At 46.3% G+C, this 23,034-nt stretch overlaps 1 protein-coding gene and 1 long non-coding RNA gene across 6 annotated transcripts in view; one reads left to right on the top strand and one right to left on the bottom strand.

Annotated features, from left to right (window-relative positions):
• The window catches only part of TAPT1 (transmembrane anterior posterior transformation 1), a 61,984-nt gene extending 57,472 nt beyond the window's left edge, over nt 1-4,512 (top strand). For all 5 annotated transcript variants that reach the window (XM_045550413.1, XM_045550417.1, XM_045550414.1 and 2 more), the window contains one exon: nt 2,256-4,512. In XM_045550413.1, the coding sequence (XP_045406369.1) occupies nt 2,256-2,485 (230 nt within the window). In that variant the 3' untranslated portion in view covers nt 2,486-4,512. The remainder of the gene's footprint in view (nt 1-2,255) is intronic.
• A 7,549-nt stretch (nt 4,513-12,061) lies between these two features.
• On the bottom strand, nt 12,062-20,776 carry LOC123636508. Its single transcript, XR_006734564.1, has 3 exons — nt 20,675-20,776; nt 19,985-20,131; nt 12,062-12,249 (listed from the first exon to the last, which is right to left on the bottom strand). It is a non-coding gene; the product is annotated as an uncharacterized LOC123636508 (long non-coding RNA).
• Between the last annotated feature and the right edge of the window lie 2,258 nt (nt 20,777-23,034).

Below are 23,034 nucleotides of genomic sequence, written 5' to 3'. Positions count from 1 at the left end.
ACGGGGCTCATTCTAGATTGTCGGGAGGAGGGAAAGAGAGAAATAGGCATGCACTGTATCAGGTGGCAGCGAGTGCTGTAGAGAAAACTAAAGCAGGCTCAGGGAAAGGGGAGTATGATGGGGAGTCGGGCACTCCCCCAAGTTTGAGGAGACGGCACCTGAAGAGCCCGAGGGTGGCAGTAGCCGGCCTTCCAGGGACAGCGGCTTAGGCAGAGGACGCAGGGACATGCCAAGGCAGAAAAGGTGCTTGGTGTGTCGAAGGACAGCAAAGGCCAGGCCAGGTGGCTAGAGTGGCCCAATCCCGGGGACAGGAACTTGGAGAAGGAATCTGTGGGGCCTTGGAGGGCTGTTGTGAGGACCTTGGCTTTGACTCTCAGTGGGAAGGGGGACGTCGCACCACTTTGGACAGAGGAGTAGCATGGGGCAGATGACATTTTAAAAGTATCATTCTCAAGCTTTATGGAAAACAGACTCAAGAGGGGGTGCCCAGAAATGGGGACAAGGGGGAGGAAGCTGCGTGTGGCTCAGAGCAGGGGGAGTGGTGTGAGCAGGGACAACTGGCTGGGTTCTGGATAACCCTGGGAGATTCCAGCAAAGGATTTGTGATGAGGGGGATGTGCAGTGTGAGAAAGAGAGTCTTCTGAACCCTAGTCAGGGACAAGTCCAAGGTGTCTGGCCTGGAAGATCTGAAGGAAGAACCAGGAGACTGACTTAATTTTGATTGTTAGATGGCAGTTCCCTGTTCACATGGCTATTTGCTCATATGACTTTTAGTTTCAATGGTTTGTTTTTAAATGTATGGAGCTACTGTGTCATATAGGAGACACTAGTGATAGAAAAGTAAATAAAGGATGCCCTCAGGGCCTCACGTACCCACAGCGGGACAGCACAGGGGGACCCTCCAAGTAAGTGAGCAAGGGGTTGAAAAGGGCAGGAGGGGGCTCTTCCTGGAGGTGATGATGCCTGAACTAAATCTTGAAGAATGAGAATAGGACAGGGAAGGCCAGTGGAAAGGACAACTGTTTCCTTGAGGAAAAGGGCCAGCATGAGTTAATTCACAGAGGCCTGAAAAAGCATCCCGAGTACTCTCAGCTCAGTGCTCTGAGAGTGTAGAGTTTGCTCCGGACAGCGGCAGGAGAGGAAGCTTGGGCTGGGCTGGAGCCCAACCTGAGGGGCAGGGCAGGCTCGTCCCACAGCCGCACAGCGAGCGAAGATAAAGGAAGGAGTGTGTAATCACTGGGAGACGTAGGTACTGCAGTAACATGAGGATTGCATTTGTTTCAGCCACCTAGGTAATTCATAGTGGGCCTGTACGTGTCTGCTAGGCTGTTCATTAAGTTAATAAGTGTTTGAGGATCTAGTCTAATGAGGGGATAACACCTCAAAGCACATGCTGTAGTGCGAGGCCATCGAATCAATGTCGCAGAATGAGAAGTGCATTCAGGATGAGTGTCTGAGTGTCTACACAGCCTATCTCGATGGTCGGGACAGAGACCACTCAGGAGGGTGTCGGAGTCAGGCCGAAAAGAGGATGCTGACTCTGAAGGCAGCATCGGGTTCATCACATTCTAAAAGGGACAGAGACAGTAGTGGGGGGTATATATTTTTTGCTTATGGTATGTATTTTTTGCTTCAAAAAAGCTGTTCTTATAAGGATTGAATGTATAATTCAGAGGGTGGCTCTAGGCCTTGGCCCAGCTGTCCCCAAGGCCAGCCTCCAGGATTCTTGTGGCCTAAAATAAACATTAGGGGTTTTATTTGTTGGTTTGCTTGTTTTTACCTCTGATTTGGACTCCTAAAGATGATGCCTGACTAAGTCTAGCTGAAGTGGCTACAAATGAGAGGTGGAATGCGGGAGAGTCTGCCTGGCCTACTCCCTAATGGCCTGCATACGGGAGCCAGGGTTGGCTTTTCAGGACTGGCAGCAGTCGTGTCCAGACTTGGTCATATAGGAGGCAGTTGTAATGTAGGAGTTCTGATTTTCCCACAGCTGGGTGATGGTGTTGTTTGTGTGGTGTGATCAACATAATAATGCCCGTCCATAAAATTTTGGATGAACGAATGTAGGTGATTAGCCTCTAAGTTTCATTTATAAATTATGGCTGCTTATACAACGTGCTATTTGGTTGTCATTTGCTTTATTTAAAAGTGTGGATAATGGGCAGCTTTTTCGGTATCTCTATGTTGGTGAGCTCATATTTATTACAACTTGGGGGGAAATCTTTTTCTAATTCAGTGGATCTATTTTATCACAGGCCTTTCCACGGAAGAAAACCTGTCTGCTTCGGTCACCAGCCAGCCTGTCCATCAGAAGGAAAACGTCATACCGTTACTTGTGACAAGCAATTCTGATCAGTTTCTAACAACTCCAGATGGTGATGAGAAGGACATAACACAGGAAAATTCTGAATTAAAACACAGATCCTCAAAGAAAGATTTGTTAGAGATAGACAGGTTCACAATTTGCGGAAACCGAATTGACTGAACCTGTGGCTCCGAGTGCTGACAAAGCTGGGTCCTGGGCAGCGAGTGCTGTGCTGCCAGGATGGACAGAGGCTGGACGTGGCACTTAAATATTTATTTAAAAACTTAAATTATTATCGGCAAGCAAATCTTAGTATCTTTCTTCCAGTAACGTGGTCTGGCTGAAGGTCAGATCACGGAATCACAGCGGCCTCCGGCCTCGACTCTCTGGGAAACTTGATGGATTATAAAACCTTCCTCCTGCTTGGCCAGGCAGCAGCATCACTTCCAGACCTGACCCAAGGCAACGTCAGAATCTGTTGTGCTTTGTCACGCTGGGCTTCCAGAATGTCCAACTTTGCCTCAAGGCCTCTTCAGTATAAGGATATACCTGGGAAAACTGTGAAGCTTTTACCATGACATTACCTTTCCAGTCTCATACCATTTTCACAAACAGTTTTCAAACTTTACTTCATCTGCCAAAGCATTAAAAAAAATTATTAAACATAAGTCAAGATAAATGTTCTTACCACCAGAATAATCCTTGAAGATGTATCTGAATTAATCAGAATTAAAGGCTACCTTAAATAAGACATGATGAATAGTAGCATTTTATAGGAAAAAAATAAACATTAAACCAGTTCATTTATTTAAAAAAAATTAATTAATGAAGGTTAAGCAGCACTGGGAAAATGTTTCATAATTTTTCAGTTTATTCTTTAAAGCAAAACGTAAGCTATATGTCGTTTAATTGCAGTGGATAAAATAGAAATTTCCTTACAAAAAGGCACTTTTTATACCGAAAAAAGCAGAGCAGTGTTAACTTTAAGGTATACTTAACTGGTTTCGCTTTAAAACTAATTGCTTCATAAATTATTATAGCTAAAGGGATTTGAGTAGGCGGAAAAGATGTCAATGTACAAGATTCAAAACTGTCGACTTTAACTGGATTTTTTAAAGTAAATGTTCTAAGTGGATTGGGCCACATCATCTTGCTTGGGCTTAGAAGATGCATTAGTTCCGTTTGGGTGGTCAGTGCGCCTGTGCTGGGGTGGGGTGTGCATTCTATGGGAGGGTATCTGTGGGGCCGTGACTGTCTGGGTGGGCCTGTGCTGGGCGTGGGTCAGGCCCGGGTTGGGAGAGGACCTCGAGTGAAAGTAAATGGAGTGTTTTAGGCGTGTGGGTGGCTGGCTGGGTGTGGGGAGGCATTTGTGTATGGCTGTTGGGAACAGCAACCAAATGGTGCTTTTTGGTTTTGTTTGAGAGCCAGATTCCATTTCTGCTTAATTACTAGTTTGTGGCCTACATCCTAGGACAAGTTATTTTCCACCCATTGTATCTTGAGAATCCTTTCTGCATTTCTATAAAAATTTTACAACTTCTGATTTCAGAACTGTCCAGAAGATGGTACTGTTAACCATTACTTTTGATGTTTGATTTTAAAGTTCAACTCTCATGCCCATGTTTCAGGCATATGTGTGTGCAGTAGGCAAATTCTAGGTGATTTGTCTGTTTCCTGGGTGAAATATAAAGCAAGCTTTAATGCTTTGGCTGTTCATTTGAAATACAAAAGTGAATTTTAATGTTTTACATTAACTAAAGAAATCTGAAGATTAATGTCGAGGAAATTGTACAGACATGCCTTTGTGAAACCAGGAAGTATTTTAAGTTACAAATGAGGAGACTTTTAATTTCTTTGTGTGTGTTTCAGTGGAGCCCCATTTTAGAATGATTATTCTTTTTTCCATGTCCTTTTCGCCAACAAAAGGAACAGTGCCCACAGTGAATGGCAATAGTTTGGGGAAAGCTTTGCCAAACATAGCCCTTTATCAGAGCAAGAACATGGTTTGGGTATATCTCTTTCAATTCTGCTTGAATTATTCTGTTATTGTGCTGTCGTTTTGGGGGAGATTTTCATTTCCTTTGCAGATGCTGTTGGGAGTTTGGGACGATGTTCATTTCTCCTGTTATAATGGCATTCAATACTAATTTTATAAGTGCATCTTGTGTGGAACTCAATAAATTCAATTTTGTAATCTTTTTTAAAAAGGTCACTGAATTTATTTTAATAATGTTTACTGTTGTATTTGGCGAAGTGGATTTCCCACTCTATAATAAGAATTTATTTCTAATTTACAAGTGATAGAACTGTCTTAATTTGAATTATTCTTTTGGTCTTAATGGTGGCAAAATGTTTGTCTTTGAAAAAAACAGATTAAGTCCTGATCACGGGCCATTTAATATCAGCAAATGAAGGTATGTGCATTTTACAGGTGTTTTGAATGTCACATAATATGTTTTTCACACCTGGGGGTTAAGTTCAAGATAGGCTTTGTTTTTTAAAAAATCTAATTAGGACACAACATAGGTCAGACCCTTATTAGCTTTTCCTTTGGAATAGAAGTATAAAAACCCAGCATCCTTCATGAGCTTGTCCAGACTTCCATGTGGACTTGGCCTGCATTTAAACTTATTATATATAAACATGAAAGAAACTTGCTATAATTAGATTATTAAAATATATCCTACCACTCCTGCTAACTCACTAGAGGAGATAAATTCACAAAATAATTTAAAATCACTACACTTTTTTTTATATACAGTAAAACTCATTGCTTTTTTTGGTTTTATTTTTTATTTATTTCAGGATATTATGGGGGTACAAGTCATAATAAAATCACTGCATTTTGATATGTTTCAATTGCACCTGGTTTTTCAACAAGGATTTGTTAATCATCTGTGTGTTGGGGACTGTTCTAAATGGTGGGATTGGCCGTGAACAAGGTAAAGTCCCTGCTCCTCTGTGGAAGACTGATAGTAACAAGTCAATGAAATAACATCTGCTGGTCACAGGTGTCCAATGTCCAAATGATTTCTCAGGCTTATTTCAGTTCTAAAACATGATTCTTTAGCGTTTTTATGTAAATGTGATTTTTTTTCTATGGATTTTCTTAAAAGAAGATAATTGTATAGCAGTTTTACAGTGCTTCTATGAAGTAGAAGTAAGAAAATTATTTTTTACTAAAGATTGCTAGTTGTCCTCCAGAACCTGTTCTTCTGTTCCCTAAGCGCAGAGCTGTAGCTGGGCACGGAGCTGCCTGTTGGGGGCTGCATCACCCAGCCCCTCTTGCTGTTAAGTGTGGCCCAGTGGTAATTACCCAAGGGATGTAAGTTGAAGGGGTGTATGCCACTATCAGGTCAGAACCCTTAAAGCAGGGCGTGGGTCCTCCTCACCTATCCCCCTTCCCACCAGCTGGAACCCAGAGAGGGTCATGACCTTGCCCCAAATACACAGATAAACGTACAATGTCCAGAGGGCGGCAGAGCCACGACAGAGAAGGAACCTGGGTCCCTGAACGCCTTTGCAGAGCAGAGTTGCCGGTCAGCTTGGAAGACTCAGCTTTACTAAACACAAGAGGGAAACAAACTTATAAAATGCCTTTGTTTCTAAGCCACTGAATCTGGAGGGTCTGTGTTCATGCAGTTAAGCCCACACTAATACACTAGGAAATCTGAAAGGAACTATTTAGAGAGCTTTACATAAAAGGAATGAGTGAGGTGGTAGATCTAACTCTCTAAAACACGTACTTCTGCAAATACTCTTTGGGTACTCATTTATTATTTATTGTTTGTAGAGAAAAAGATAAAGATTACTCTGCCTCACTTTTTCAGAGGTCAGACTCCCAGTACCCTCGGCCATCTTGAACTGAACGTTAAACTTGCTCCTAAGTGGCAAAGTTCTGTTTGTCATATAGTCTATCAAGCAGATCTTTCTTGCCCCTTATCTCTTGGGAAAGTCTGTGTGCAGTAAAACAGCAAATTACAAATACAGCCTAGGAGCAAGGAGCAGTGGAAACAAACAGTTAATAAACCAAGAGAGCAATAACAATACGTCTGAGGTCAGTGGTGCCACGGAAGTGATCGTTGAAGATAACACTGTTACAGTCCAATGTGACAGGTGGCGTTCAGTAAGTGCCTGAGACTTCTAGGATAGTTTAGACTGTTAGTTTAAAATGATTAAGGAGGAATATGTACAACTGAGGTGGAAATTGTTGAGAGGAAACTGGCATTCTAAGGGAGTTACAATGATCTAAATAGTTTGCTTATAAGGAACAGCTAATAGGCGTGCTGAGCAAACAAGGAGTTACTGTTCTAAATTTATTAAGAGAGTAAACATATTGGCAAGTTGGTGAAAGGCAGTTATACAGCAGTGTAAAATTGTACTTGAGGTTGTTGGATATTTAATGAGAAAGAAGAGTAGGTATCAGTACAATGTTTTGCTTTTAACATGCAAAACACTCCTGGGGACATGAGGAAACCAAGAGGGGTCTTGAGAGCATGTTTGGCATCTTTTTAAGGGAATTATTCAGGAAGTACAGGGAATGAGGTCTTGCAGGGTGAATAGCCTACAAAGTGGTTAGTTAATTTTGAATCTGCAGTTATTCTAAATAAGCACATTCTCATTTCATTTTAGATATATCTATGTAAGAATGTAATACTGGGAAAGCCAGAAATAGCTGTATTAGCTGCAGTAGTAGTAGTGAAAAAAGACAATAAAAATTAAAGTAAGAAAATACTTTAAATACATTTTTTAAATTTTTTTTTAAAGAAATAACTATAATGTCAGGTTTAACCAGGTAAGTGAAATGCATAACGAACAAAATACATAAATAAGTTGTTGGACTTAACAAATATTGCAGTCACTGGGCAAAGCACAGAAATGAATAAGCTATGCTCTCTGCTCACAGAGCTTGTCTGTGGTCTAGCAGGGGGACTGAAGGTTAAACTGACCCGGCCATTACAGCCCCATGTGCTAAGTGCTACCGTAAACCGAGGCTCTGGCTGCGGCAGAACAGCTACTTCAGACAGGTTCTACCATGTTCACCGCTGTAGCCCTAGCACCTTGTGCAGTTCCTGGCACAAAGAGGTGGCCCGTAAATATTTATTGGGTGAATAAAACATAGGAGCTATTGTAGAAGATGTACACTTGGACTGCCTTGAATAAAAGGTAGGAATTACATGGATAAGAAGCGAAAGGAAGGGCAAGGAAGGCAGAAAGAGCACAGCATGGCAGCAGCATGGGATCCCATGCTGCCTGGACAAGTATCAGGGCCTGTCGAGTGCCAACAATCATGCTGGGAACACCAGGAGGAAGGCTGCGGTCAGAGGGAAACTGGAGATGGAGGCAGGGGCTATGATCTCCGAGAGCTTTTGATGCCTCACTAGGAATCTTGGACTTGATCCTATAGGCAAGGGGTGGGGAGGCTTAAGTGGGATTTTATTTTATGTTTTTTTTTATTTATTTTGAGCCTGTCATGCTCTGTCTCTCAGGCTGCGGTGCACTGGTGTCATCATAGCTCACTGCAGCCTCTAACTCCTGGGCTCAAGTGATCCTCCTTCCTCAGCCTCCCGAGTAGCTGGGACTACAAGTGTGTGCCACCACGCATGGCTAATTTTATTACTTTTTGTAAAGATGAGGTCTCACTATCTTGCTCAGGCTGGTCTCAAACTCCTGGCCTCAAGCAATCCTGCCACCTCAGCCTCAGCCTCAGCCTCCCAAAGTGCTAGGATTACAGGTGTAAGCCACCACACCTGATCCTAAGTGAAATTTTAAGTTGGGTTGTTGTAACTATCAAATGAGAAAATAAATGAAAAAAACTACTGTGTAAACTATGAAGTGAGATCAGATCAATGTTTTAAAAAAGCCAGGTGGGTGCCCTCACTTCTTACTGAATTGCTTTTGTTGTCTTAGTGTGAAAGCAGTGCTAAGCTCGTTTTCTACATTCTTCTCATTTAACCTTTTTATCTCTCTAAAGAAGACACCCCCGTTATCCCATTTTATAAGTAGAAAAACTGTGGCTTAGAAAGGTTAAGTAACTTGTCTGAGATCACACAGGTAGCAAGTAGAGCAGAAAGTCAGACTCCTTTCCGGAACTGGAAAACCTTCACTCTCAACCTCTGCGCCATCTGCTATTTGGGGGAAGAGGGAGAAGCTAGGTAAGGAGACCCCTCAAGGAGGTGCCTGTGGCCATTCACACCATAGCAAGGGGGACTTCAGCGACACAGGGTGTGGTGACCTCTTGGACATTCAGGGAGTGCCAGGCGGTTTTGTGATGTTGCAGTCAGACACTTTGTGCGACACTGCAAACATCAGTCTCCTCATCTGCAGAGCAGGGTTGATAATGTCCATGTCTCAGGGTTTGAAGAGCAAATAAGACAATGCATCTGAAGCCCGGTTTGTGATTATAAAGCGCTGCATAGGCTAAGCGGTGCTGAACACCACTCCTGACGCCTCACAGCCCAGCAGTGGCCCTCACCCCTCGGTCCCTGGGCGGGGTCCCAGGGCATATTCCCTGAACCAGTGGCATCACACCAACTGGGAACAAGTTAGAACTGTGGATTCTTAGTTCCTGCCCAGATCTGCAGAATCAGAAACTCTGGGGGTGGAGCCCGACGATCTGTTTATCAGGCCTCCGGGAGATTCATGCCCACTGAAGTGCGAGAACCGCAGCAAGTCATCACTCTCTAGGATCTAGACCTCAGAATGGCAGGTCCAGACACTCAACCCTGTCTACTTTTCCCAAAGTGAACACTGGAGAGACCAAAACAGAATTTGGGGGCCAGAAGTTCTCTGGCACAGGCCTACATTCTATTTAAAATCCACATACCATTTCTGTCACTCTCTCAAGGCCAGGCAGCTAGGCAGAGGCAGAGCAGGCTCAGGACCCAGGACTGGGGGCTTCTAAAATAGATCTTCTTCAAACTATGGTGTTCCTCCTCCTGCACCCTCAGGGCTGCATCCCCGCTCCTGGCAATAGAGCCTGTCAGATGAGTCCTGCAGAAATCACAGGGCGCTCATTCAAGCTACGTCATGACACTCCCCAATACTTTTATCCCGAAAGAGTTGAGGAAGAGAAAAAGGGCACAAGATCCATTAAGTGGTGCAATTCTGCACCAAAGCACTTCGTGGGAGACTCATTCTGTCTTCCCTGAGCATCTCCACTGTTCTAGGAGCTGTCACTGTAGCCAGGAAGCCAGGCAGGACCTCTCTCTTTGGAAGCTCGTATTTCAGTGGAGAAAACAAATAACAAACATGTGAACAGCTGAGTATTTCAAAGGGTGATCTGTGCTATAGAGGTAGCAAGATAACGTGATAGGGACGTGATGCTTCTTGACACTGGATGGTCAGGGAAAGCCCCTAAAGGATGACGTGAGCTGAGACCTGAACTAAGAGAAGGCATCTCACTGGGGCAGAGACTTGCAAGTTCAAAGCTGCTGGGGTGAGAGAGAGCAGGGTGTATCCCACGAGCAGAAAGACTTTCGGTGGGGATAGGTGGGGGGACGTGGGCGTGGGGTGGGGGCAGCCTGAAATGGAGTAAGGAGTGGGGGGTGGAAGTCCGGGTCACCCAGGCCCCCAGGCCATGAGTTAGGATATCACTGGTGCGAGGACCAGGTAGGAGTGAGGACATTGCTAGTTCCACTGTGTGAAGAATGAGCTGCGCATGCACTCGGGGCTGGCCAGGGGCTGTTTTCGTGATGTAAACTGGGCTCGGCAGGTGCCAGGAGCCAGGAGCCCCCAGCCTGGCCTGGCTCGTCTCCACCTCAGCAGGGCAAAGCAGCAGCCACTTCTGTTTGAGGACACAGACCAGACGGGATTCTGAACCTAGCCTTTGCCCATTTGTTTCTTCAATGCTGACACCTAGTAGGCAGTCGATTTTTGTCTGACTTTGCTTCTCGTTGGATGATCACGGTGATGAACAGACTCCAGATCTGCTCCTGGTCTGATCCCCAAGTCAGCCCGGCCCCAGCACTTCCACGAGTACAAGCAAAGGGAGGTGTCTGCGAGCCCCGCGCTCACTGCAGAAAGCAGGTTAGCTCTCCCATCCAGGGGCCGGGCTGAGGACTGGAAACAGGAAGAAGCTGTTGGTGAGATGAAACTTGTAAAAAGTTCAGATTCCACTCATCTTTAATTGAAAAACACAACAGGAAAAAATAAGACCTTCCCTTGCAAATATAATGTATATGAATGCACTGTTCATTTCTCCTTCAAAGATGACTTAGGTCCTAGGATGATAGAACTTTAGCATTGAAGGGGCTCTAACGAGGCATCCGACCCTTCTTCCAGGGCAAGCTTCTTTTGTCCTATACCCCTCATAAGTTATCAAATATAAACTTTGGCTTCAAATAAGTGCTATAGTATTAATAATTTTAAAACCAGTACTTATTATATATCCACCACAAACCATCATACAAAGCCCTTTTAATTTATTACCTTATTTAATCTGCACAATGTCCCTGCAAAGTCCCTATTTGACAGCTGTGGACACCAAGGCTCAGGAGACTCTTTTCCCAACAGTCACCCAGCTAGGAAGCAACAGGGCCAAGATTTCCACCCTGGCCCGTTTGATCACAAAGCCCTGGTCCTTAACCAGCGTGAGGTCTGGAGCACGCAGGACAGCCTTCCACGAGAGTTCCCCCCAACAAGCACAAGATTTTTCTGTTCTTAAATCAAATCATTTTCTAAGAAAAGCGTGTACAGTTAACAGATTTTTCCATTCCTTCTGCCCTCCTTTCAGTTCACATTTTCCAGACTCTCATATGATTCTAATTCTCCATAGATTGGCTTTGCTGAGTGTTATTTTTAGTGTTTGGATCATGAATGGATTGCTCTGGTTATCCTGCTTATATTATGAATTACCTTTTTTTCCCCAAGGAATCATGACAGCATGAGACATCACAACATGGATTTATGTGATGTCTGGCACTTTTCAAAATAGTCTCTTTCTGACTTCTGATGCAACCCTGCAAGGCCGGCCAAATAGAGATGGGGATGTTAATGTACCAACTGGGAAACCGAGGTCCCGGTTTTCCGGGAGTTTGGAAACAGTGCCAGGACTGGGAAGGAGGGCTCTCCACCGTAGGCTGGCACAGACTTGCTAGGCAAGGGCTTCCAGCTTGTGCCAAACATGCCCAGCACTGCTGTCCCTACGCTGAGGAGGCGATGATGGGAAGAACATCTGATTATTTCCTTAGGATGCATTTCTAAAGTTGGAATTACTTGGACAAAGGTTCCAAATGACTGTTTTTTTTGAGATAGGGTCTCACTCTGTTGCCTCAGCTGGAGGAAGTGCAGTGGCATCATCACAGCTCACTATCATTTCAAACTTCTGGGCTCGAGCAATCCTCTTGCCTTAGCCTCCCGAGTAGCTAGGACTATAGGTGTGAGATACCATGCCCAGCTAATTTTTTTTTTTTTTTTTTTTTTGTAGAAATAAGGTCTCACTCTTGTTCAGGCTGGTAACTCCTGGCCTCAAGCAATCCTCCAGCCTTGGCCTCCCAAAGTACTAGGATTCAGGGGTAAGCCACCGCACCCAGCCTCCAAATGACTTTTGATGTGTGTTGCCAGATTGCTTTCCAGAGGCACCGTGTAAGCACGCCCATTGCCCCACACTCTCACCAGCCCTATGTTGAATGAATGTCCTCCTAATCCTTGCTAACCCTACAGGCGTTTAAAAAGAGTACTTAGTTTTAAGAGTATAATTAAATATTTTTTCATATATTTATTAGATATTTTTCAGTTCTTTTTTAGTGACATGTTTATATCTTTAAATGTTTTGCCATTGATATTTTTCTTGATGCTTTAAACAAATTAATGAATTACAGTTTAATCAGTCTTTTAGGGGATCCAAATGAGTCCATAAAAAGGTGGACATTCCTTGCCCCACCCAGATGAGGCAAGGCCCTCGGCTGGACTCGAAAATCAATTTGCACTCTTTGGTGTGCCACCTACAAAGAAGGAAGGAGAAAGGAAATGTTAACATGTTAAATACTCACAAGGCCTTTGTAAGAAGCCAAGAGGGGGATTCATGAAGCATCTCTCAGGTGGCATGTCTATGAGCAAAGATTGCTGTGGATTGTTACAGTCTGAGTTTCGCGCCGAAAAATCATTAATCTGCCATTCTGCTTCTGTAAACCTGCTTGCTCCTGCTCGCTACCCCCAACACAGAAATTCCTAAGTGACTACAACACCCATGTTCTGCGTAAAATGATGACAGCCCCCACGTTTTGCATGAAGCTATTACAACATTCATGTTTTGCGTGAACAAGATATGGCCCAGAGCCCAAACTGCCCAGATCCTGTTACACCAAAGATAAGAAAATGATGTAATGCTTACTCAAGGCTTTTTGTACGCGTGCTTGCTCTGTCTTAGTAATTGTCCACCCACAAACTTACTATATAAAAACTTTCTGTTTCAAAGGCTCACGGCTGCTTTCTGTGCCGCCTTTGGGCGGTGCAGAGAGTAGTCGCTGGCCAGCTAATAAAGACTCCTTATTTGGCTCAATTCGGTCTTTAGGTGGTCATTTCTCGCGTCTCAGACCATAACATGGATGGAAAAATAAATAGCATTCAAGGTCGCTAGATTAGGACTCAGGAAAACTGGATTTAGTGAAGCTCCACTGTGAAGTAGTGGAGGGATCCCCTACCTGCTTTAGGCCTCTGCTTTCTCTGCTTACAAAATGTGAATCGATGCTTGGAAGCAGTAACCAATTAATTTTCTTACAGATTTTCCATCCTTCATTCTGTGGTAATGTACATTTTGCTAATTCTTTTTTTCCTTCCCCACTGATTTCAATAATCTCTCTGGTCAGTTGAGCCGATGCTCAACTTGGGACTTCAGAGGCATCTACGGAAATCTTCTCTGTTTTTAGAAGGCAGGCCAGTGAGCCCAAAGGACCAAGACTTTGCAGATGTTTTGGGGTGGATTAGTAAAATGCAGCATATGTCCACCATAGAGTATTACTCAGCTGTAAGAAATAACGGTGATATAGAATCTCCTATGTTCTCCTGGAGAGAGTTGGAACCCATTCTACTAAGTGAAGTAACCCAAGAATGGAAAAATCAGCACCACATGTACTCACCAGCAAATTGGTTTCCCTGATCATCACCTAAGAGCACATTTGGGAATAACACCAATTGGGTGGCGGGCAGATGTGGGGGGAGGGGATGGGTGTATACCTACATAATGAGTGTGATGTGCACTGTCTGTGGAATGGACACGCTTGAGGCTCTGACTGGGGGTGGGGCATGGGCAATATACATAACCTAAACTTTTATACCCCCATAATAAGCTGAAATAAAAAAAAAGAAAGAAAGAGAAAAGAAAAGATGGAATAAAGTGGAAAGTTAGCAGACCCAGAAGGAACTAAATTGCACCTTCCTTGGACAGAAAGCTTAGGTGACCTCTTGGACACCTTCCAATCCCTAGTGTCCTGTGAACTACAGTCCCTCTTCCCAGAGGTGGCTGAGTGTGTGGGCCAAGGGAGAGTTGTCCTCTAGTCTACTTTCTATTGGAAAATTTCAGAAATCTTGGAAATCTATTTGCCAAGGAGCAACCCAGGTGTTGGGAAACTCTGTCTCCTTCTCTCAACACTCTTTTCTGGAAGGAATACACAGTGGAAAAGCGTGGACTTGGAATCAGAAAGATCTGAGTCTGAACCAAGGCTCCACCTCTATCCCAACACGTCACCTTTCTGATGCTCTCTCCCCTGTGAGTAAAATGGAAATAATAGTATCAGCCTCCCAGGATTGCTGCATGTATAAGTGAAATAATGTATGGCAAGTATCTCAGCAAATTATACTTCCTTTCTCCCCTCTTCTTCAGTCCTAGGGGTAACTGGTTTCATGTTTTGGCCATTTTGTCGATTTGCCCAACAAACATTCACCTGCAATATTCAAAATACAGTGCTAAGTACTGATGGGGGGGACACAAAGGCGAATCAAGCATGTTACCATAACTGTAATTCAGGACAGACACAATGAAACCATTGAGTATACGGAGAATGAGTGCTAGGGTGAGTCAGAGGACGGAGAGGCTGTGCTAAGCTTTGGAGGAAAGAAAGCATTTGGGCTGGGAATGGTGGCTCATGCCTGTAATCTTAGCACTCTGGGAGGCCGAGGTGGGAGGATTGCTTGAGCTCAGGGGTTTGAGACCAGCCTCAGCAAGAGTGAAACCCCCATCTCTACAAAAAAAAATACAAAAATTATCCAGGGGTTGAGTACATTCCTGTAGTCCCAGCTACTCAGGAGGATGAGACAAGAGGATCGTCTGAGCTCAGGAGTTCAAGGTTACAGTAAGCTATGTTTGTGCCACTGCACTCTAGCCTGGGTGACAAAGCAAGACCCTGTTTCAAAAAAAAAAAGAAAAAAAAACAGAACCCTATATATTATTGTTAACTATAGCCATCCTATATGGCTGATGCTTATTTTAATGGAAGTCCTGGCACTAGCTGAAGGTGATGGTCGGTGGTGGTGGATGGGGAAGGCCCACGACCGTGACACACTTGGAACTGGATTGTGTTTGTAAGGGAGGGATCGTCTAACAGGTTATGGTGGGCACTGCAAAAGTACACGCTCTTCAAGGTGTGAAGAAGGAGTCTTACCAAAGTGAACCCCAACTCATCATCTTCCATTCACTCTTTCATTCATTCAACAAACCAGCTGGGAAGAAGAATCCCAGAAGAGCACTTTTACTCTTTCACTGCTCTGTGTTACATATAAGAAACAGCCATCTGAAAGTGCTTGTGGTACTTATTGGATTCCAATAAATCAATTCCAATAAATTTCTGACAGCTATTTCTCACATCTAATTTAAAAATTAGGTACCTACATTTCTATATGTGACCGTGAATCCTTGTTGGAAAATAGTGGTGGTAAATAATTAATAAACAAGGAAACAGAATCTCCATTCTCTGGTAAGGTGGGGCTCCCCTGGACGGGGAGCTGAGGGAAACGATCGAGATATGACGATATATCCTTGCACTTTTGTAGGGCCTAATACTTTCTGTTTTGTATTTTCATCAATTATTTTATTTATGAGATGAAATAGCTTTAATTATCCACATCTTTCAGAGCAAGAAAACAAGACCTGGAAAGGTTAGATAGCCTGTGGGTGTGAGGTCACAGAGCCCAGCTAGTGACAAAGACAAGACTCACTCAAGTGCAGGTCTCTGACCCGCAGTTCTGCATTCACCCCACCACGCCCCCTGAGGTGTGCACCCTCCTGCCATCGTCAATTAAATTGCTGCGGCTTCCTAATTAAAATGGTGGTAATTAGTGCTGTCATTTTAACATAGATGACTGATGTCGCTGCAGTCTTTTTCTCCACTTTACAAAAGTCCTTTTACTTCCAACTGTTTAATTAGGCCACAATATAACACCCCCCAGCAAGCTGCTGACCCCATTTGCAAAGCTGAGGCCTTACCTCGTTGCAGAAATAGTATCCTAACTGGGAAGCAGAATTTTCTATGCATTCATGAACTCAGTGTAGACTCACAAAGGCAGCTTCCTAACCCCTGGGCTTCATCCTAGAGTCGTTCGTTTTCCGTCTGTACTGTTACAATCAGATGACATCAAGCTTTTGTTTTTAAATAGCTATTTACAACTCTTCAAGAGCCTGCATATGCCGGATTTCATGGGACGTTCAGGGCAGTCCCACAAGTTCATAACAGATTATACAAGTTGGTGCTTCTAGGGTGCTGCTGTCCATGTCCCGACTCTGCCAAAGTATCATAGGTGCGTTAGGTCTCTCATTCTGCACAAATCCTTTTTGAGCTAGGTACTGTTATAATTACCCCCCTTTTATAGATAAGACTCTGATTTACAGAGAAGCTGCAAGTTCAAAGTAGCGCGGAGGCAGGATTCAAACCCAAGCAGGCTGGCTTCAGGCCGTCTTGAACCATGATCCTGTTTGTGCCCCCGGCAGACTTTCTGCAGTGCTGAGGACTGTGTCTGCCAGCTGGACCGTGGTCCTGTCCACACAGCAGGCAAGGCCGGCAGAGCAGCCGAGCGTCACAGACCTGTCCTCCTGTGGGCCCCTCCAGACAGCACGCCGTCAGCTGGTTCCCCACAGGGACCAGAGTGTGCAGAGAAAGGAACCCATTGTTGTTGAAGGCTGGGTCCTTGCCACATCCTGTCTTTATCCTCACAGCAATGACAGTCTTATCTCAGGTTTGTGATTGAGGAACCTGAGCTCCAGGGAGGTCAAGTGGACTCCCTGAGGTCCCACAGCACGTGGAGACCATTCCTTTGTGGCAACCTCATCCCATTCAGGGTCAGAAAAAATGATCCCAGGTGGGGCTGGTGCCCAGCATAAACAAGGATTAGGAGGGAGCCATGGCCAGCTAGTGTTGTAACTGGCAACACAAACCAGGCTCAGGCAGAGTCAAAGCTCCTTAGTAAAAATCTCCACAATTCCAGGGCTTTTGTTCATCCAACGATCAAGGTCTAAGACACTTTACAGATGGAATGTGCTTTCCTTAGGGGAGACCAGACACAGGTGTTTCCAAGAAGAACCAAGGGTCATGTTGATGCATCCTACTGCTGCTGCCCAACTAGGTGCATTTGCCCGCTGCCCAAGGGGAAGCCAATACAGTGAGGCAGCAGGGTCTGCAGCAGAGAAAGAGTGTATTCCGCATAGCACTAAGCAGGCTAATGGGAGAAATTTCTCAAATCCACCTCCCCAAGATTTTGGGAGACAGAGTTTTTAAAGATAGTTTGGTGTAGGCAATTGAGTCTGCTAATTGGCTGAGTTCAGGGCAGAACCATAGGGGTATAGAAATTGTCTGCTTTGCTGACCAGGTTCTTGGGTGGGGGTCACAAGACTAGTTGAGTCAGTTCCTCTGTATGGGCCACTGATCTGGGTGGGTCAACTATTCCACTGGAATGCGGGACCTGGAAGATATTTCAAAAACTACTCCTAGGTTTCAAAGAGGTGATGTTATCTATGCAAAAGCTAAGAATCTTTATGACCACCAGCTATGTGGCTCCAGGGTGACAATTATAGAGAAACAAATGGTGGAGGGAGGGCGGGCAGTGGCTAATTATTATCATTATTTTTAGCTAGGCCTGTGCCTTATTTTCAACTAGGCTCTTACCACAGTTCTCACCCTGCACCCCTTTATCAATTTGTAAATGCAGCTTCACTACTTCCTTCCAGTTACTTCCAGGTAACAAGGTACAGTTTGGCCTGTTCTCTGCAGCAGGAGACCGAGTGGACTCAGAAGACCCTGCAGTCTCCCTGCCCTGAGACCTGGGCATCCAGCAGCAGCAAAATGACAAAACACCCAAAGGGGCGTGAAGAAAGGAGGTGGAGTTGCTAGCGCAGGCCTGGAGCATTTGGAAGGGGACTGACTGAATGAGAAGAGAGGCTGGCTGGGGAAAGCTGAGCCCTTGGGCCCTCTTCCTCCAGCGCATTCCTGCGCCAGGCATCTCACCTCCTCCGGGGACAAGGAAGACAGGACAGGTCTCCCTGCTGGCCTTACCCACCCCACGGCCTGCCTGCCCCACGGAGGGATGCACTGACCGTCTTGGGGGGATCAGCGTATCTCCCTGCTCAGGAGACAGCCCTGGGGCTGGAGTCGGGAGGGCAGCAGAGGCTGGCAGGAGAGCCTGGGGGGGCTCTAATTCCCCCTTCTCACCCCACTATGGGTGACAAGGCAGACCCCTGAAAGATCAATTGTCAGAGGCCCAGCCACTGGGCTACGTTCTATAAACTCTGGGAGGAAGTTTTAAACTCCTTCCGATGAGGTACCTTAAGGCTATGCAGGGGGAGGGGGGGTCAGGAGGTATAGGGTGGGGGAGATGCCAGGTAAGGGGGGAGGGGCACAAGGGGTGGGAGCTCAGAGGAGGGAGCAGGTGTATGGAGGGGCAGTGGAAGGGTGTAGGGGGTCGGTGCTGAGAGAAGGGTGCAGGGGCTCCCGGGCACAGGGGCTTGGGGCTCCAGAACAAGGTGCCCGAGTCCAGGGCACAGCGGGGGTTCAACGGGCAGGTTCTCTTTCCCGCCACCACGTAAAAGGGGAGATCAGATGGTGGCAGTTCCTTCTAGATGCTGGCCAGCCGGTGCACACTGGCCGGGCTGCTCCGGGGGGCACCTGGACACCCTGCCGTCTCCTTAGCTTCCAGCCATTCAAAGGGCAACACCTGGCACAGCTAAGGCCTGGGTCTGTGCTGATCCCTGGTGCCTACGCCTCCGGGTTGGGAAATATTTGACATCTCACCATAGGTTCTGAATAAAATTTTATCAGACAGAAGATTTCTAACAATTTAAAAAAATTGAAAACCATTCTTCTCCACCTGGCCACCCCTTCCATGTGCAAGCTTTCTAACTGGGGCCATGCTTAACTGCCTTTCATCTGCAAACCAGCCAGTCCAGAGCCACGCCCGAACCACCTCCCCTTTCAGGCCCCCACACTCTGGGCTGTTGTCCACCTGCACTCATCACCCCAGAGCCGGATACCAGACAACTAGGGACAGCCCCTGTGCCCCGGAGCCTGCTAAAATTATTCAAATTAGGCAATCCTGAGCCCGTTTACCCTGCCTCACCTGCCCCTCCCCGTGAAACCACAAGGAAGTCTCCTGCCCGCATTTTGCCCTCACGCCCTCTGCATCCTAACAGACCCGGGCTTTTCCATGTGTGGCCCTGCGTGCCCTGCCTCCTGCTCTAGGGACCTGTGAGTAACAAACTTTCTCCTTGGTGACAGTCACTTTTGTGTCCCACCATACCTGATTGGGATGCCCTTTAAACACTCTTGAGACCCAGTCTAGAACCTCCCCCCAACCCCGCAACAGTCTTCGGATAATTTTTGCAAGCACCTGATTCTCTGTTTGCCTGAAAACCACTAGAGGGTTTCTGTTTCCTGCAGTTAAAACTCTGATGGGCGCGTAGCCTGCCCCAGACTGCACAGCTGGCCGTGGACAAAGACGCACTGTCCACCTTGAGCACCCCAGCCCTCAACCAGGAAGTTCCACTCTATTTACACTGACGTCTGTGTCATAATCTACAGTCCCAGAGGTTTGCCTCTCTCTGAAAACACTGCCCCAACCACAGAATGTTGGCCATTATGTGACCTTGATCAGCCTCCAGGGAAAGCCGTTGCCTGAGCAAGTGTTGTGAAATTCCTTGAGGTCTGGATCATTTCCCTGTAGTGACCTGGGCTCCGGGTTAGGTTTCAGTCCCTGGAGAACAGGAATCCAAGACTTCAGTGAAGCTGGACTGAGCAAGGGACAGCAGGGAACCTGAGGAAGCTTCCTTTGCCTCCACATGTTCAGAGAGGCGCTCTGGCTCTCCTTGAGGCATAGGGAAAAGTTTTAGGTCAGGGCTCATCAGATATTTCTACCTGTATGTTTCTTGTGGATTCTTTCTCATTTTTGGTCCTTTGGGGGAAATTTCCACACTATAGGTGGCTCCTATAGCATGTTCTGGTCATTTGCAGGCATTAAAAAGATGTGAGTCCAATCTAAGCCACTCAGATCTTTCTTTTTTCTTTTTCTTTTTTTTCACCTCACACCCTATTGAAAGCGGTTGCCCTTCCCCCAGCCCAGGCAGGGCAGCCCAGGAATGGGACAGGGTATGTCCTTCAGCTCTGCTCTTTCCCCCCCTCCCGCATAAGCCTGTGTCCGGCTCTGCTGGAGGTGGGGGAGGGGAGGGCAGGGCAGGGAGGTGTGAAGACAAGGTGGTCTCACCTGACTCTTGTTGGCCTGTCTGGCCACGGGTCCCCGCAACGTGGTGGATGCCCAAAAGTTGGCCTCATGCTGGTTTGCTCAGGCTGTCATAACAAAGTGCCACAAGCTGGGTGGCTTACATCAACAGGAATTTATTCTCTGACAATTCTGGAAGATGGAGGTCCAAAATCATGGTGTTGGCAGGGCCATCCTCCCTCTGAAGCCTCCCAGGGAGGGTCCTGTCTCACCGCCTCCAGCTTTAGATAGCCCCAAGCTTTGCTTGGCTTGCGGCACTGTGCGGCCAACCTCTGCCTCTGTGTTCACACGGTGCTCTCCTCTCTGCGTCTGTGTCCCAATGTCCCTGTTCTGATAAGGACCCCAGTCATGTTGGATTAAGGGCCCACCTTCTTCCACTAGGTCCTCATCTTAACTAATGACATCAGCCCGATCCCCTTTCCCAAATAAGGTCACATTCATAGGTACTGGGGGTTAGGAATGCAACAATTTTAGGGGGACACAATTCAACCCATAACAGACCCCTTTCTCCTCTCTCTCTCCCAGGAGGTACTTTTGTGGGTTCTTCAGAGATACCCACTGTCCCCACCACCCCACCCCTGCCACCGCCTACAACCCATGAGCGTGGGAGCCACATTCTCTCTCTGGCCCCTCAAACTCCTTCTAACCTCTTCCTCTGCCACTCCAGGGACTCACCTTGGAGGTCCCCTTGCCTGGAAGGTGGGCCTCTTGGGCAGGGTTGTTTCGAGGATGTCCCTAGCCCGGCTCCTTCCTTGGTGTCCCCTTGGCCTGGCCAGCCCTGGGCAGTGCAGGCTGTTCCCCGTGCTGCCTCACGGCTCCTCCTTGTGCACCCACGATGGCTCCGGGAAAGGGGGTGGCTCTAGCGTGTGGCCTCCCACGTTCAGGAGGCCAAGCTATCAGGCAGCATATTCATTGTGCTCTGCTCTGGCCTCTCCCGCAGCTCAGAGGCCATTCAGCGCCAAGTCAGACACCAGACCGGCCACAGGTGCCCCCTCCCCTCCCTCAGGGGTTCTCCTCCTGTCCCTTCCCCTCATTTAGGGTGAGTTGCTCTCCCCTTCCCTTTCCCCTCAGAAAAGGAGGGGAAACACTCTACCATGCTCCACATCTGTGCGTGTGCTTTAAGGCATAGCCTTGTCCGATCAACCTTCTCTGAATTTCTCATTTTCCCTCGCATAAGCTGGAGGTGGGTGGTGAGCTAGGGTCATAAGATTTTGCCGATTTGGGTAGTCCTGTGGGCCTGTGTCCAACACTTGCTGTTAGAACATGTCAGAACCGATTGTCTTCAGTTGGAGGGACTCCGGAAATCTCAACAGACAAGTCTCATTCAGCATCCTGGTTGATGGATAACCTGCCTCATTTACGGTAAGCCCTCAGGAAATGGCAGTCTCAAAAGTCCAGGTTCCCAAAACTGCCATCCCAATGCTCCATCATTTCCTTTTGTGCATGCTACTGGCAGACAACTGCAGCCACGCAGGCTGCAGGAAATGCTGTGCCCGCCAGTGCATGCCCCATGAAAGACAAGCTACCAAGTTTCTGTTTTTTGCAGGGCACTATACTATTGCCTCCCAGGCCCCTGAACTTGGATAGGTAGAAATTCATACATGTGCCGGTGATGTGGTCAACCAAGACACACTCTCATTCCATTTCATCCTCCAAGAGAGTGTCTCTGACCACTTTATCCACAAAAGAACCCACCCCTCACCCAGACAGTCTCCCTCTGGCCTTCCTAAGTGTTCTTAAGAACAGTTATTACTACCTGAAGTGTATTAAATTTGAATTCGTTTGTTTGTCTCTCCACTGAAATATAAATTTTATGAGAGTGTAAACTAAAAATAAAATCTTAAGCCCCTTGCTGATTAAACAGACCCCCTTTTGGCCAAGAGGACCCCAGGAAAACCTTAAAACTGAGTTCCTGACCATGAAGAGAAGGGAACTCAGACAAGCCTCGTTATACCCCTTCCCTTTTGTGGTTTAGACACAACTGACCACCAGTAATGTTAAAATAGAGATCCTGAGGCTGACAAACACAGGCTCTTTGTGGCAACAAGATACTAAATTACAAACAGGACTTAGGCCATGCAAGACAAAGGTTAAGTCACAGCAGCAGGCTATCGATTTGCTTAACAGGTCACTTTGAGGCTATTGTGGCTTGCTCTACAATTAGCAGCCTTCTTTAAGTTAAAACATTCCTTTCTACTGATTCTGAGCCTTTAGGCAAAGCTTTATTTCTTTAACCAATTACCAATCAAAGAATCTCTGAATCTACCTATAATCTATAAGCTCCCCCTCTTTGAGATGTCCCACCTTTTGGGGCCAAACCAACATAGACCTGCCAGGTATTGATTTATGATTTTACCTTCAATACCTGACTCTGTGAATGTATAAAACCAAACTGTAACCCAGCCGCCTTGGGCACACTTTCTCAGGCACTCTTGAGATTGTGTAGCCCTGGGGCCATGGTCACTCATATTGGTTGAGAATAAACCTCTCTAACTTATTTTACAGAGTTTGGTTTTTTTCTGTTAACAAGAACTAAGTCCTGTTTCCATGCTTCCTGCTGCATCCAGGGTTTAACACAAAGTCCAGCACAGGGTAGGTGTAGTAGGTGGAATGGTGCCCCTCCTCTAAATAGAAGGCCATCGAAACTTGTGTGTCTGACCTCATTTGGGAAAAGAGTCTTCGAAGAGATAGTTAAGGATCATCCTGGATTAAGATGGGCCCTAAATCCAATGGCAAGTGCTCTTACAAGAGAAGAGAAGGGGAGGAGACATAGAGAAGGCCACATGAAGGCAGAGGCAGTTTGGAGTGACAAGGCACAAGCCAAGGAGTGCCTGTGAGACAGAATAGGGACGGGACTATTGCCCCTCACCCCTGACCGTGGAAGTCAACATAACCCAACTCAACTAGTTACAGAGGGCTAAAACAAATAGTTTCCTAATTGCCAGAATTCAGCCCACACCTACATAAGGAAAGGGCTAAACCGTCTATATCGCAAGTAACATTTTTCAGGACCACTGAAGTCAGACACTGATGCA

This window comes from Lemur catta, chromosome 4 (assembly GCF_020740605.2).
Source record: "Lemur catta isolate mLemCat1 chromosome 4, mLemCat1.pri, whole genome shotgun sequence".
Classification (NCBI taxonomy): Eukaryota; Metazoa; Chordata; class Mammalia; order Primates; family Lemuridae; genus Lemur; species Lemur catta.
This window is presented reverse-complemented; position numbering and strand designations above follow the sequence as displayed.